The 16,022-nt window shown below is 32.8% G+C and overlaps 3 protein-coding genes across 6 annotated transcripts; all 3 read left to right on the top strand.

Moving 5' to 3' along the window:
- The first annotated feature begins 1,712 nt into the window (after positions 1-1,712).
- LOC137812727 (uncharacterized) lies at positions 1,713-3,772 on the top strand. Its single transcript, XM_068614902.1, has 3 exons — positions 1,713-1,899; positions 2,912-3,063; positions 3,526-3,772. Exons 1-3 carry the CDS (start codon positions 1,824-1,826, stop codon positions 3,541-3,543), a joined length of 246 nt encoding a protein of 81 aa, XP_068471003.1. The 5' UTR covers positions 1,713-1,823; the 3' UTR covers positions 3,544-3,772.
- A 3,428-nt stretch (positions 3,773-7,200) lies between these two features.
- Positions 7,201-10,324, top strand: LOC137812726 (uncharacterized). 4 transcript variants are annotated; one of them, XM_068614901.2, is made up of 9 exons: positions 7,201-7,429; positions 7,525-7,621; positions 8,221-8,582; positions 8,689-8,797; positions 8,885-8,967; positions 9,375-9,438; positions 9,547-9,664; positions 9,758-9,912; positions 10,093-10,324. In XM_068614901.2, exons 3-9 carry the CDS (start codon positions 8,455-8,457, stop codon positions 10,210-10,212), a joined length of 777 nt encoding a protein of 258 aa, XP_068471002.2. In that variant the 5' UTR covers positions 7,201-7,429; positions 7,525-7,621; positions 8,221-8,454; the 3' UTR covers positions 10,213-10,324. The 4 variants fall into 4 exon arrangements, 3 of the variants coding, with proteins under 3 accessions (XP_068471002.2, XP_090155262.1, XP_090155263.1); XR_016518867.1 differs by having other exon boundaries at positions 7,273-7,429; positions 9,744-9,912; XM_090299136.1 differs by having other exon boundaries at positions 7,273-7,429; positions 8,758-8,797.
- Positions 10,325-12,175: 1,851 nt separating this feature from the next.
- On the top strand, positions 12,176-15,240 carry LOC150029199 (nucleoside diphosphate kinase III, chloroplastic/mitochondrial-like). The gene is made up of 7 exons (XM_090299138.1): positions 12,176-12,479; positions 12,733-12,873; positions 13,825-13,862; positions 13,973-14,023; positions 14,369-14,536; positions 14,632-14,744; positions 14,854-15,240. The coding sequence occupies exons 1-7, from the start codon at positions 12,398-12,400 to the stop codon at positions 14,975-14,977; spliced, it is 717 nt and encodes a 238-aa protein (XP_090155264.1). The 5' UTR covers positions 12,176-12,397; the 3' UTR covers positions 14,978-15,240.
- The last annotated feature ends 782 nt before the right edge of the window (positions 15,241-16,022 follow it).

Genomic DNA, 16,022 nt, shown 5'->3' with positions numbered 1-16,022 from the left:
AACAAATTATATATATGTGATTATTAAAAACATGTATTTAACTAATATCAATATTTATTTCGACAATATCATTTTACAACTTCCAGCAAATGTGGATGGTGAAGTTTTACCAACAAATTATAGTTTATTTTTTCATAACCTTTAACTTTTCAACTTTAAGCTATCTTTTCAGTTAAATTTACCAAACATAGCATCCTCTATATAAAAATAAAATAATGTGATATTCAGTCAATGTTTTTAAATATTAAAAAAAATTATGGCACTCGATCAAAGATTATTATAACATTTTTCGAGCATAATAAAACTTGGTGCATTTAATCAAGATTTTAAAAAATAAAAAAATTACCTGATATTCAAAATTATGTAAATTTCAATACATTACTTTGTTGATTACATTATTATAAATTTTATGTGACTTTTTTTTATATCTAAATATAAAACTTATAAAACAATTTTATTCAAATATGTAAAATTGCATATTTCCATTTAGACTTTTTTTTTTCTCAATGTCAACTATAACAACGATCCGATTCTCTTTTCCAACTTCAATGTTTTTTCTTGTCATTAAATTGATCAAATTTTTTTTTCTAGTTGTTACAGAGAGTGTTTAAATGTGGACGTTATAATTTCTTTATTTTATATATGTGTAATAATAAATTAAGATTGTCAATAAATCCATCGAATAAGATTTTACTTTTATTTTTGTAATTAATAAATAATGGACTGGAGTAATTGGAGTATTGGAATATGTTAAGATACTAAGAAAATCATATTACATATTTATGTGAAAATAGTTTAGTTAATAGTAAACATAAATTAAAATATAAAAAAAAAGGAAAAACCGTGTAGCATAGATAAACGAAACTTTATAAAGGGGAAACAATGTGTAGTACTTGAGACAATAAGCATATAATCCTTTAAATGCATAGAGTTCCACAACCCCTTATAAAACAAGTGAGGAGGGTGTGAAGAGAAAAAGAGGAGGTGCAAATGAGTTACAGAATGTTCAATTGAAGATTGTTTCTTCCTTCACCTCCATATTTTATTGTGTCACCCCATACAAAACGTGAAAATGTATTTTTATTCTTCTTGTGTCATCCACATAAATTTATAAATTCCAAAAGAAATTTAAAAAAATTATATACATTACAGATTATATAATCTAAAAGCTGATATCGGATTTAAAAATAGCTTTCAGGTTATGTTATTCATAATATATTTAAAAAAAAATGGTATTATGAATTACATAATTTAGAAATAGTTTATGGATTATATAATTCAAAATATATTTTTAGAAAAATAGTATTATGAATTATATAATCCGAAAGTCTTTTATGGATTTGAAAGTAACTTCTGGATTATGTAATCCATAATATATTTGGATTACATAATCCGAAAGTTACTCTCAAATCAATGTTTTTTTACAGATTATATAATACGGAAACTAATCATGCATATAAAAAAGGTTTATAGATTATATAATTCAAAAGTTAATATTATCTTAGAAAAAATTTATGAATTAGGTAATCTAAAAACTAATCATGCATATTAAAAAAAATACCGGATTACCTAATCCAAAAACTAATTATGAATTTAGAAAAATTCTTATAGATTATATAATCCAGAATATTATAGAAGGATATTTTTGAAATACAAAAATTTATGGAGGTGAGAGGAGAACATATGAGGTGCAGGAAGAAGCAGTCTTTATTGGATATTGGGTGTAACAGTGAGGCCCAAACAATGGACACGCTTTACATGTGTGGCCAGATAATGGAGAATTGTGAATCAGAAAGTGAGTTTGCAGCTACACAGCGTGAGCGATGGGTGGAGCTCAGGCGTTGAAACGAATCCCTCGCATCAAGTTTCCGAACAGACATCCCAATTCCGCCGCTTCTGGTCGGTGCACTCTCTCTCTCTCTCCCCTTCACTTTTTCTCCATTTTCCACTTTCTCAGTATTTCATTCACTTCTTTGCCATTTTCCACCACAATCGATAAATAATCTAACCTTAACATCGGAAAGAAGCCAGATACTGAAGTTGATCAGAGTTAAGGGCAAAGTAATATGTTCCCAAATTGTAGGGTTGTGAATTCTTGTGTTTGAAGTCCCAAAATTTAGAAGACTATTTACTTCTCGAATATTCAATATTAGGAAGGATTAGTATGCTTTAATTAATTTTGTTTTTTTCCACAGTTTTTTATTTTATTTTGTCTTTAATCTAGGTTTTCAATTTGATGAGAGGAGTACAGAATGGATTTATTGAAAATACGGCTTTTGGTAGAGTCTACCAGAGTTGGCTCTTGATCTATGTAGATAGCTGACCAATCTAATGGGGCATGGCTAAGTGGTTGTTGTTTTAGTAAATGTTTTTTAAAAATTGGAACTGCTGTTTGGTCGCGATTAAACTGTAGTCGAATTAGTGATATTTTCATTGGAACCTGTACAAAAAGTGAATATTTTCATGTTCTTAGTTTAAGAAGTTCTACATTGTGTCAACCAATGAAAAGTCACGGTTGATATGACTTTTAAGAAACTTATCATGTCTTTCAACCGTTCGTAATTGGATAGCAGTGTAAAATTTCTTTACACCTTCAATGCTCGGCCTATTTACTATTTTAAGTAAAATTTTACATTAACATATAAAGATCATATTACATGTTTTATGAGATTAAAATTTGTAAGAAGTAGTTAAACAATTTGAAAAATTGCTCCGAAATTCGTGATTGGTTCATACCTGGTTTTGAACTATTGTTTGTTCCACTGGTTCTGTTTGGGCCAGCGGATCTATTTTGAAAATTATGGTTGTGATTGGTGATAGCTGGATCCACTAGACGAGTGATTATTTCCTCAATTATCTGTAGATTGACTGTTAGTTAAATTACTAATTCTATTGAAAATTTTCATTGCAGGTTCAGCATCTACGACTCAGGCTTCATCTTCAGCTAGTGATGCTAATTTATCATTCTTTTCAAGTTCAAATGCTTCCGCAACAGTGGGAGGGAAGGCCTCTCTTCAGCCCAAAAGAACTCCAGTGTCCAAGGAAGAAATTGAAGCAGTCTTGGTATGAAAGCCTCCTTCTTAGTGCTAGGTTTCTCACCTTTTCCGATTACACTTATAACTTTCGCTCATAACAAACACATTTATGGACTGACGAAGGGTTACTGGGTTAGGACCCTACTTACCCTTGCATGAGCTACTATTGAAGTTTGCTACTAGTCAGGCTTCTTAAGAACTTCCTCCAGGAGAAGGCCAACCGTTGGATGTGCATGGTTCCCACATTGGAACCTACACACCTGTACAGAAAGTGAATATTTTCATGGAGGAAGAACAGTTCTTCCTCCCAAAATATACGTGTTTTTCTTGTTTACTTATTTTTTGTAAATACTAATCATCTTTGGATTTAGCCTAGCTAGGTATTGGCTTAATTGACTGATCACTACTTGAAAACTGGGAATGAAAATAAATTTTCTTGCCCCTTGGTTTATTTCTGTTACTAATTTAAACTTGTGGACTTTTTTGGCAGTTGGGTGGCTGCTTCTAATCAAAAGTGTTCTGGAAAACGCATCTGTATCTTAAACTTCTGTGACTCTGATTCATCAAAGTTCTGACGATGGTTACTTTTTCCTTTTTGTTGTTCTAGTGCCCTGTCTACAGTTTACTACTGATTCAAATTGTCAATAATGGAATATGACCAGGTTTGAACTTTGAAATTGAGAACCATGTTGTCTTATGTTATTACTTCTATAACCAGCCAATTTACCTAGACAAAAGGTGCCTCAGTTGCTTTTTATATCTTTATTAACTGTGTAATACGTTTAATTAGTAAGGAAATGTTCAAAGTAAGAGAAGAAGAATGTGTGTTATGTACCATATTCCATAGGGGCTGTTGCTAGTTGCTGGTTGCAGCCATGAGTGGAAAGCTAGACGCTAGGATTGAATACATTCAATAGATAGTTGTTTGATTCCCTTGTGCCATGCAACTTTTAAAGTTGTCAAAATGCCCCAAAGGTTAGTCATCAGGCTATGGTATATGAGTGTACCCTATTTTGAGTTGAAAACCAAATGACCAATTACCAAAGCTGTCTCTGAACTCACCTCCACACGCAGCCGTGTTGTTGCACACTGATCCATCACTGTTACATTTCATTTAGCAGTAGTAAAACGAAAACCTGTCTCTTCTTCCTTCACCTCCATATGTTCTCACCTCCATAAATTTTTATATTCCAAAAATGTTTTTCTATAATATTTCAGATTACGAAATCCGAAAGTCTTTTTCCACAATTCGTAAATAACTTATGGATTATGTAATCTGGAATATATATAATTTTTTTAAATTAATTCCAGATTTTATAAATATACGGAATATATATAATTTTTTTAAATTGATTCCAGATTTTATAAATATAAGGGTGACATAAGAAGACTAAAAAGGAATTTTCACGTTTTTGTATGGGATGACACAAGTAAATATGGAGGTGCAGGAAGAAGCAGTCTCTGACTCAATGTAGGCCGACCTAATGAAGTTGGGCTGGACCAGAAAAGCCCAAATTCAATTCAAAGGCCTAATAAATGAAGTCCTGGCCCTGTAAAGGCCCGTGCGCTAAACTGGTATTTGACCATTGGGATCTAACTCAAACTTTGAAGTCCAAATCCAATTTGTCACCTCTCATTTCATCCGTCTAAATTAGGGTATTGCATTTCGGCACATTGTCCTATAAGGGAGATAGAATCTCTGACCAAGCATGTTTGTAAGCATAAACATGTATTAGTGTGCAGTTTTTTTTAATAGAGTTCGTTAAATTTTAAAACATGTATTTATCTAAACATCAAGAAATAAGGACAATCCGTTCGAAATTCAAGCAAAAAAATTATGGTTAGTTATCAAGAAACCGTAACCACCGCCTATATAGCACGAAAAGTTGGATTTATTATGACATTTTAATTTATGGCATTCCATTTTCTTAAAAAAATAGCTTACAAATACCTCATTGCGATCTCAAATATAAAACTTCACTGAGAATTTTTCTCCAAGAATAAAATGTGCTTACAATGGTTGACTATTAAAATTGTGATAGAACAAAAATATATTTGACAAATTGAAAATTAACCATACTATTAATCTTTGTGAATTTTATTAATATCTATTACTGTACTTACTAAGGGGTAGCAAAGCGGGTCAGCTCACCGCGCGCTTGGCCCGCAAAAATGTGGGTTGGGTTGGCCCGCACCGCAAAGTTATTGCGGGTTAGAATTCTCAACCCGCCCCACATAAGAATTGGCCCGCGGGTTTGTGGGTCAGCCCGCGTTTTTTTTCTAAAATTAAATATATATTTTTTTTACATTTTGTTCTTAAAAATTTGTCAAATTAAACCTATATATTTGTTATTATCAAACCTAAATTCTTTTTCTTCCTTTTCAAACATAATCAAACATCAAAACATTAAGATAAATATCAAATATCACTATTCTTCCACTTCCAAAACATTAAAAATACCTAATTCCAAAACATTAAACATAAATATTAATTAAAAAAAACATTAAATATAAACATTATTGACGCGATTGTGTTGTATTTCTTTCTTTGAAATTTTGTGAAAACCTAATTGTGTTGACTTGCTGCTGCTAAGTGCCAATTTTTTTTTTCTTGCGGGTTAGCGGGTCAGCCCGCCCCGCTGCTGGCCCGCACAGGTTGCGGGCTAATACGGGACGGGCTAATGTGGATTAGTGGGTTGAAAATGTCAGTCCGCCCCGCGTTTTTTAGTAGCGGACCAACCCGTACGGCCCGTCCCGCTTTGCCATCCCTAGTACTTACCATTTAAAAATATTTTTCTCATTTTAATGGAATCAAATCCTCAAATCTAATAGCATTACCAATAATTTATGCAACAAACAATAAATATATGCTACTTATTCTCAAAAATATATTTATTTCTGTTTATACAATACTCTCTTAATACTTCCATCCTATATAAATAATTTAATTTATATACATGTCACAGATTATTAATTTAGTTATATAAAAACTTTTTAAATTAGTTGTTATATGTAAATATTATTAGTTTAGCCCCTACGTCTTTTACACATTTTTAATCTAGTGTCTCTACAAAGTTGATTCTTAGACTGACCTTTACACGTGCGATGCATTTTAACGTTAATTTATGTAAAAACAAATAATGTGCTATATTACTTAACATTAGGATTTTACACCGCTTTTACAAACCAAATCAATATATGTACGAAAGCTAAATTAATAACATGTGAATATCGTAATGACATATATCATATGAATGATGTCAGCAGACACAGAGATTGCTTTAATTGAGAGTTTGCAACCTGTCTTTAAGACTAAATTCTATAATTAACCAAAACAAGTTATTTGTAATTTTTATAACTTTCATTTCAATTTTTTTTCTACATTAATTATATTTTAACCAAATTATTCTCAATTAATTTACGATAAATTATGTAATTTAATAGAATATATTGTCTTTTCAACGTTCGAAGATGATGATCTATGAAGTTTAAACACTTCTTTTAAATAACGTCGGTGTCGGATACTCATATTGGACACCGACACTCGTATGACACTTGTAGAATACATATCTGTGAAATGACAAATTCAAAAAGTATTTGTTAGATTTCTGACAATTCTAGTATTGTTTTAACACATTTTTTTTTTAAATACATAAATTTTCTAAAAACTCAAATTTATTGTATAAATTTTTATTATGATTATAAAAATAAGAAACAAATCTTTTTGAACTAATTATGAAACACATTTTTTTACTAAAAAAAATTTGAAACATACTTGTACAGATAAATATTTATTATCAATTTATATAATTCATAATTATATAATATATAGATCGGTACTCATGTCTTACATTTAAATATTATACTTATTTTTGTTTTCGTGTTCGCGTATCAGTGTCTGTGCTACATTATCTATGATAACATATATTCATCATTAATAATCACGATAATAACTTTTAAAACATTATATTATTTTCAATCATAACTTTTTTTTTAGTTTCAAAATAAAAAGAAAACCAGGGATTTTGTTTATATTATCCTGGTAAAGCTAGAATGGAGTCAAGGTGTGAAGGATTGCAGGTGGGCAAAAGTGTCTTTTCGCTATAACCGCAACAGCAAACGGAAGCGCGGTGTACGAAACAAACACCCGCGTCTTGGGCTTGGAGCCGCTTTCTGTTTCAATTTCCAGCGAAGAAAGTGTTCATCATCAAAAACCCTTCTCTGCTATATTCATAAAAAATTCAGTTTTAATAATTCTGCTCTGCCACTTCTAACTTGAAAGCAGTAGCTGTCGTGCCACATGTTCTCTTCGTTTGACCCATTATTTTATTTTATTTTCTTATTCTGAAGTTGAGTTTTTTTCTTTCGATCTTCGCTCAGTCTGGAATATTAGGGTTGGTAAATCTGCAACATGTGTTGATCTGGTTTCATAGTTCTGAGTTTCTGCTTGTTTCTTGCCTTGAGGTGTATTATTGTTCTTTGTTTTCAGACGTTTCTGTTCCCGTAAGTTGATGAATGTGGTTGAGGACTTTTGTCGATCACGTGGAGCGTTTGTATAGGTGAAGTCTTTTCCTCACACTATTCAGGTGAGCATCCGAGTCTTTTTTGGGTCATCGGTTTTTTGCTTTTAAAGAAGCATAATAATTTAGCGTTCATTATGCTGATCGCTTTGGACTTTGGAGTAATACACAACCGTAGTGGGATACTAAGCTGGAACTGTTCTCTCAACATGTTTTGTAATTTGATCTGCATAAAAGAGTTGCTTCTTTTACCTTGAGAGGGGGAAATAATGGAAAAGGGATAACGTAGGTTTGTTATGGCAGCTGGCAAACAAATGCCGTGATGAGTCAGTCTTGTATTTTCTCTAGAACTTGCATGTTTTTCTTGAGTTTTTGGTCCAATGTAATGGCAGTCGGCATTTTCCTTACAATTTTTCTGGATGCATGGATTTTATTTTCCACACCACTCTAATTGAAGATACCAGAACAGGCTTTTCTCTTCAATTTTAGTAGTTAAACCACAAGTATTCTGGGACTGCTTGTTTTGGCTGGTCTAGGGATTTGCTTACATTGTTTTCTTGTTAGCCCGTGTTAGTGCACAATGTGTTTTTTTTTTTTGTGGGGGTGGTAAAGATTGGATGTGGATGTTTTGTGTGTCGCTGAACTTTTGTTATTGTACATTTCAGGGCTGGCACCCATATCATATTCCTATTATTTGCTGAAATGACCTTTGGCTGCATACTGAGCGAAAGTCAAAAACTGGTTAGCAACTTATGAATCAGTCAAGGAAGTGATGAATTTTGTGCCGATTTAACATCTTGGTGTGGTTACTATTTGAAGATAAACCGTCCTTCACTCTTATGATGCTGTCATCCTCAAAATAGGATTGCCCTCCTTTCTTCTTGTTGAAGGTAAACTTAATGGATGATGGTCCTCCGAAACTAAAAATCATCCCTGATCACTTTCAAGTTCCAATATCAAGTTTAGAATCCCCTGAGAGCAGAACATCATCATTTATTACAGAGCCTGGAACTGATCAATCTTCAAGGTATGGTTTCCTGGTTAAAAATTGATAGAAGAAAGCACTAATAAAAACTGTTATTAAGAGACTTTCAATTTATTTGAAACAAGTCACTCAATCTAGCTTAGTTTAGGTCCTCACGTCATCAACGGACTCGAAGGAAATTAAGGACTGCTTTCATGTTGAACTTGTTTTCTCCCAGGCGACTGTCATGGGGTTCCACTACTGGAGGTCAAGAAAAGGTGTGATTTGAGAAGCTTTTATGCTGCAAATTTTGTCATCGGTCAAGGTTCTATTATATCCTACCAACAAAAATTTATATTCTGTAGGTTGAGCTAACAGTTGCAGAAGTAGAATCACTTCGATCAGAACTCTCTGATATAGAGGAGAGGGAAGCTCACTTCAAAGCTCAGTGAGTGATGTGATCCTCAACTTTATAATATTAATGATTTACTAATTAGCAGAATTCTTTAGGTCACAATTCTTGTATCCTCTAGGTGTACTGATCTCATTGATAGAAGCTGCACAGCAGAATAGATGCTGGCATATAAGTGTTAAAGTCTACATACGTCTGACTTTTTGGAGTATTAAGAATAAAAGGAGGACATCCTTTTACTTTCGTTGTTATCCATTTCACTCCTTACGAGTGATTCTTCTTGGTGTGCTAGACATAACTACTCTTTAGTCTTATTTGTAGTTGAAATTGCTTAATTGAGAAATCAGAGAAATTAACTGTTTAATACCTACCTACCTATTCCTCCCCCTTTGCTTTCTTATATAATGATTTGTTAAATTAATTTTGTTTAACAATTAACACAGGTTGGAACATATTGATGAAGTTTTGCGGTCCGCTCGTTTATCTGGATATTTATACATTCGAACTGTACTAACTGCCTGCCCTACACCAGTTTATCTTTCTTTAGTTTGAACTTCATTATTTATTTCACATAACAAGCTGAACTCATTTGCTTTTGCTCTTTATTTTATGAAGAGATGGGCAGCACTACCAGGAGAACCTGCACCTATAGACGATACTGAAGTAGATGATAGGCTTCCTCGTTTTGTCGTTCTCCACGGAGCATGTATATTTTTATATCTGTTGTGTACAGGTAATGCAGTAAGTCATGTTCTTTCCTACTAGTTGTAGCTCTCATTTTCAAGAACTACTTTGCTTTAATATTAATGTAGTTAACTCTGAGCAGATCTAAGCCCCCAGGACTCAACCCTTCTATCTGATATCATTGAAGTAGGGAGTTTACCATGTTTTAAGCAAGAAGATGATGAAATTCAATATGCCTTTTATATTTTAACTCGTCATGGATTGCGATATGAATGCTCAAGCAATTCTAAGTTTCAGGTGTGTCCACGTTAAGATAATATGATTCTTAGTAGGAGTTATTATATTTCAGTTTTACACTCTGAACTGATGTTAAACAATTTTCATCCTTGATATAATTTTGATCAACTTCTAAAGACAGTATTCAGTCACTTGTCACCATGTCAATGATGTAGTTTGCCTCCAATTTTCTTCTTTCAGGTGGACTCTTGGTTATTAGCTTTACAAAGCGAATGCAAGTTGGAACATGATACATTTTGTAAAGCTGACTGCAAACTGGAATCTGATACTTCAGTTCCCAATGGTTCGATTGAGATGTAATATAAGTAGACCTTCTTTGGTGAGTTTAAGTGGCTTTGTAAATCTTGGCTACTTTGTAAATGACGATGATATCTTGAGAGTAATTTAATAGAAAGTAGTGATTTATTTGTTACTTTTGACTCGAACCAGAACTTTAACGATCCATTAGGTTTAAACCTTGTAATTTTAATGACCTTTCTATATGTATGTAAACTAGAGTCGGTACATCTTTATAAAGAGAAGCATAACATTGAATGCTTATACCTGAATGGTGAATATTGTGCCATTTTGAGGTTTTAAAAAATGATAAAAACTCTGCAAGAAAGGGTGGTGGTTATGCTTTTGCGATCTCTTTTGTTCACGAGCAGCATTATGAGTTGTTAGTGTCCAACTTTCATTATCTTCCTGGGGAGATTCTGATAAGCTATAAATTGTACTGTAGGCATATAATTTTGGTGTAAGCATGGTTGATGGCTGAGAAACTAGTGGAGACCTTGAATATCATTAAAAGGGCACGACAATCTAAAAAGCTCGTATAACTGTTAGACCATTTCCAAAATTAAAATAATGATATAAAGAAGTGGGAGGAGGATTCAAACTTGACAGGTGGGTTACAAAACGATTTTCATTCTTTGTGGCTTATGTTTCATATCGGAACTTGTTCTTTCTCCTGTTTAGTTTGGTAAGGAAAAAAAATAGACGACAGTACAAAAGGAAGATGTGAAAAATAGATTTTTTGAATGGAAAGAAATAAGTGAAATATTTATTTATTATTATTAGTATTTTTTTTTTCATTAGTTATTACTATACATTATTTCGATTAAAAAAACAAAAAAATAGATTGACAGGTAGTTACTCAATTGATTATGAGGGGTTAAAATAATTTTGGAATACATTTTTGGGCCTAACATGCCGTATTGAAGAAAAAAATCCACGTTTTTGTGAAGAATCTTGAGAGAGAAGTTGATGGAGAGGGTTTCAATTTTTTTTTGGTTGTTTCTTCCTGTACCTAACAAATTTCTTCCTACACCCCGTTAGTTTCAAATAAAACTAAAACCGTTTTACTTCTTTTAAAAATAACTTTCGGATTGTTTTTTCCAAAATATTTTCAATCATATTCTCTGAAATACATTTTATTAATTCTGGATTTACCAATCTTGAAATAAAAAAATGTATTCCGGAATTTTACCATTAGAAACTCATTTATGAAAGAAAATGACTTGTAAATTATAGAATTGAGAAGTAAAGTTTGTATAATATATTTCAAAATATATAATTTGAATTCAAAAATACATTTTAAAATGTAAAACTTAAAATTATGTTTTGAGAGATAGTTTTCTCCTTTCAGTCTCATTCGGATGCAGGTTTAAATCCACGGGAAACTTGGTGGTGGATGCATTGTATTTGATTGTTATCTTGTATATCATGGTGTGAGTGAAGTTCAGAAGCGCTGTTACATTGAACCTTCTTCTCTAACATGTTAACCATAATCACTAAACTTAACACCCTCCTCTAACAAACTTTTCTTTCTTTCTTTTTGTCCAAATCAAACAGTCCCACGTAAAGTATTTGACAAAAGAGGAGGTTTCGTAATGATTTTCAAGGACACAAGAATCTATAAAAGATAATTGTACCCTTTCAACAACCTTATTATTACCACATCATCGTTTTCAACAATCATTTATGCATAAAAAAAACCTCTGTCTCATCTGCTGTTAATAATTTTACTTCAACTCTCACTCCCTGTGTTCTTGGACTATTTTTGTAACAGATATCCCCTGCAGTTACGAAATAACTTTAGGATCAGCACTTCAATCTCTCACCATCCATTTTTTAATTCTTTTTTCTATTAGCGGTATCCAAGGAGGCGCACATATATAGGGGAGGTAGTTGAAGAGGATCTGATTCCCAGCACGTGGACTCAAAAGGAGGGCTAACAGTAGTAAAATTAGTTAATTAACCCTTCAAACCTAACTCTAACCCTAAATTGACTACGTGCGCAGACACACACCACCCATTTCCAATTTACACATCCTACCAAAAAAACTACCCAAAAGTTAAAATAAACAGAAAACGAAGGACCAAATTGCAAAGGTAGGGGAAATAAAAGAAGCAATAGTCCTTCAGATCCTTCTTCATCCTCACATACTTGTGTGTTCTCTTCTTCTTCTCTGCCACTGAGAACATTCTAGTCCAAGCCAAGAACATGGCCTCACAGGTTTGCAAATCCGCTTCCAGAGCCGCGAGGTCCCTTCTCTCTGCTTCCAAAGCCTCTCGTTTCCACTCTCGTAACTACCTTCTATCCCTTTTTCTCATTATCACCATTTTTTTTCTTGTTTTTTTTTTATTTAAACCTTTCGTATCCCCTAACAACCATATCATGCCGCTAAAATTAAAACTCCATGATTCCGAGCTTTCTTTTTATTTTTTTGCACCGACATCTGTTTTTTATTTTTTGTGGCCTTTGGATTGGAAATGTGAACGAGTCGAATTTAGATTTTTGTGTTTCGCTGAGATGAAAATGAATATTCGCTTTTACAGAAGGACGTGCGGTTGGGGCTGCGGCGGCGGTTTCGTTGAGCGCCAAAGGGCCTCTTTTGTTCTCGAATTATGGGAGGGGCGGTTCTGGAAGTGGATCCGCATCGTCATGGATTTCAGGAGCCCTCGCTCTTCCTGCTGCAGGTTTGGTCACCAATAACTGTTGAAACAATGCATTCACTTTTTGACTACTGTGTGGGTTTGTCATCACAAAGTGACAAACCGATTCATATTATAATTGCTACGAATGGCCATTTATATCATATATATTTGTCTACAGTGAGTAGATCTACTCTATACCATTAATATAGATGGTTAAGATCTAAGATGTACAGATACAAAATGTGAATCCGATACAACAGAAAATGCAATTATTCTAAAAATATATATAATACAATTGTGTGAGATACATCATACATATCTAGTAATGTAATAGAATTTCATATAATTAAGATTGGATTTAACTAAAAAAGATAATTATCTTCTTCCTCAATATGCCCCTATTTCTTATTTGTAAAAGAAGATGCCAATTGGGTGTCAAGATAATAAAAAATAGATAATGCAAAGGAGGAGGAGCCTCTTCTAATCAATACCACTAGTTGGGGATCAAGTTAAGTTATTGGATTTGATATAGACTTGATTAATTTCCTTAGCATCCCCTACATTGGAAAATGATTTTAATCAAGTCTTTAAAGTTATAAATCCATGCTATTCCTTTCAGTTTGAATCAACTCCGGCTAGTTCTTGACGCATTACTCGATCTCCACCATGATCTGTAACTTAACATTGTGACAGATCAATCAATTGGAAAAACTATGAATGAACATTTGCCATTTTTTATTCCGTTTGGCATGTGTATCAATTCTCCTAAAAAATTCTTTGATTACACAGACTCTACATTATTTTAATATCCTAGTTTTTTTTATGACCTGGTTGCAACTTTAAAGTTTGAACAAACAAAGTCTTAACGATTTGCTTCTGTGCTTTGAATTAGTCGGTGGGATCTTAAAGTGGCGCAATATTAGTGCGGGCTTCCTTTAACTTGTTCTGCTACTAATTTATTTTATTTGTTTTGTCTTCTGTTGTGTCTTGAAGCTTACATGTTCCAAGATCAGGAGGTGCACGCAGCTGAGGTACGCCTGATATTTCTTTAACTAATTCTCGTTGTCTTTTTCACTCATATTGCTGGTTGCGTGCTGTTTTCCCTGACACGTTTATAACGTGTCTACTTTTTCTTACACAGCTGGAGCGCACTTTCATTGCCATCAAACCTGATGGGGTGCAGAGAGGGCTGGTAAAGTAAAATTTCATTTCTTGCACTTCTTTATGATCTGTTTGTGAAACAAAGTGAACAAGTAAGTGCAACTTTGTCCGCACGTGTCGCAATATGGTCCCACTTTGAGAAATTATTACGAATCTGGAAATACAGTCTCAACTAATCTTTACTTAATTAATATATATTAAAGTGTTATTAATTCTTTTTTCTATATTCGTTAATTGAACTGTGTCACACATATATTTGTTGAAACATGAACTCGTGATAATTTGGAACTACCTAATAATCTCTTGCACATTATCCTCATCCTCTCTGAGCTTTGTTCAGGTTTTCCTCACCATTTTTTGTTTTTCTCCTTTTCAGATTTCTGAGATTATATCTCGTTTTGAGCGAAAGGGGTACAAGCTTGTGGGAATTAAAGTAGTAATCCCTTCAAAGGAATTCGCCAAACAGCACTATCACGACCTGAAAGAAAGACCCTTCTTCGATGGGCTGTGTGATTTCCTAAGCTCTGGCCCTGTTATTGCAATGGTTAGAAAATAGAAATGACTCAATCTCTGATAACAGTAATCAAACAAGCCAGTGCCCTTAATTTTATTTTTTATTCCCAAAAATTCATGTCACAGGTGTGGGAAGGACAGGGAGTTATTACATATGGCAGAAAGCTAATTGGAGCCACAGATCCTCAGAAATCAGAACCTGGAACAATTAGGGGTGATCTGGCTGTTGTTGTTGGAAGGTAACTAATTGTTCTGCAAATAAATGTGCTACTTTTGGTTCTCTTCACATAATGCTTTCTACATTATTTGGTGATCACAAATTTGATTATAATTGTGCTGTGCTTACAGAAATATAATCCATGGGAGTGATGGTCCCGAGACTGCGAAGGATGAGATTAAGTTGTGGTTTAAGCCAGAGGAGTTGGTTCGTTTCAGTAGCACTGCAGAGAAGTGGATTTATGGTAGCAATTGATTCTTTCCCTCATGCCTTGGGTTTTCTACAAGCTCAGTGAGTTTTTTGGAATAAGTCATTTGTCAGCGGCTATACTGAACTCTAGAAGCCACAAATAAGCGCGATTGAGATTCGTAGCGTTAATATATTTTAACAGGAATTGCATTATTTTTTATCTGTAGTGCGACATTAATTATGTCGATGATTCTAAATGGGTCAATTGGCTTTTGAAAACACTGTTCATCTTATAATAGAAAACATGTATGAGACTTTAAATCTTCCAACAGTATTAGGTAGTCAATTTATAAATAATTTCTTTAAAATCTAGACACCTCCCATTTTCTTAAAAAAATATTTTTTTATCCCAAAGGTTGCTAAATAATTAGGCCTCTCTCAAGTTTGTAAAAAGGTTCAATTTCTTTCTTTGGATGAAGATAAATTTAGTTATAACAGACTAATTTATTATCATTAGTTGAGAAATATTTTTTGGTTTATAATTTTTTAATATTGTTTAATTAAAGACTATAAATTCTACCTATTCCTACTGAATTATGATTTGACCAAACTTGATCAATATTCAGTCTAACACAATGAGATGTATGAGATTCACATATTATTTGTAGATTAATATCTGATCATGTTTATACAATAACAATAAAATTTCGAGGTAATTTTTTGAATAAAAAATTATATATAAAATATGTTTCAATGTTGTAGTGAGAATATCATGTTATTTCACTATTTCTCAGCTTATTACTAAAGATTGTTAACATCTAATGTTGATTTATATATATAAAAAAAAAATAGGTAATGAAGAGCAAGTATCTATATTAAAAAAAAAACTCATCAACTAGAAATCCTATGTGAATTCAAAGTTCTTTTAAAGTAAGTACATACAATTCCTCAAAATATAAAAAATAATTAGACCTTCTCAAATACTATAGTCAATGTGTTAAATAACACAATAGTAAAGAGAGAACTTCTCATATAAAATATCATTTTTTATTATTAAAACCACAAGTTTTTTCATACACTTTTCTAAATATGAATGAAGGCATATTCATTT

The sequence above is a fragment of the Phaseolus vulgaris genome, chromosome 2 (genome assembly GCF_051622355.1).
Source record: "Phaseolus vulgaris cultivar YP4 chromosome 2, ASM5162235v1, whole genome shotgun sequence".
NCBI classification, from domain to species: domain Eukaryota; kingdom Viridiplantae; phylum Streptophyta; class Magnoliopsida; order Fabales; family Fabaceae; genus Phaseolus; species Phaseolus vulgaris.
The sequence above is the reverse complement of the archived record's forward strand: the minus strand, read 5'-3'. Positions and strand labels throughout refer to the sequence as shown.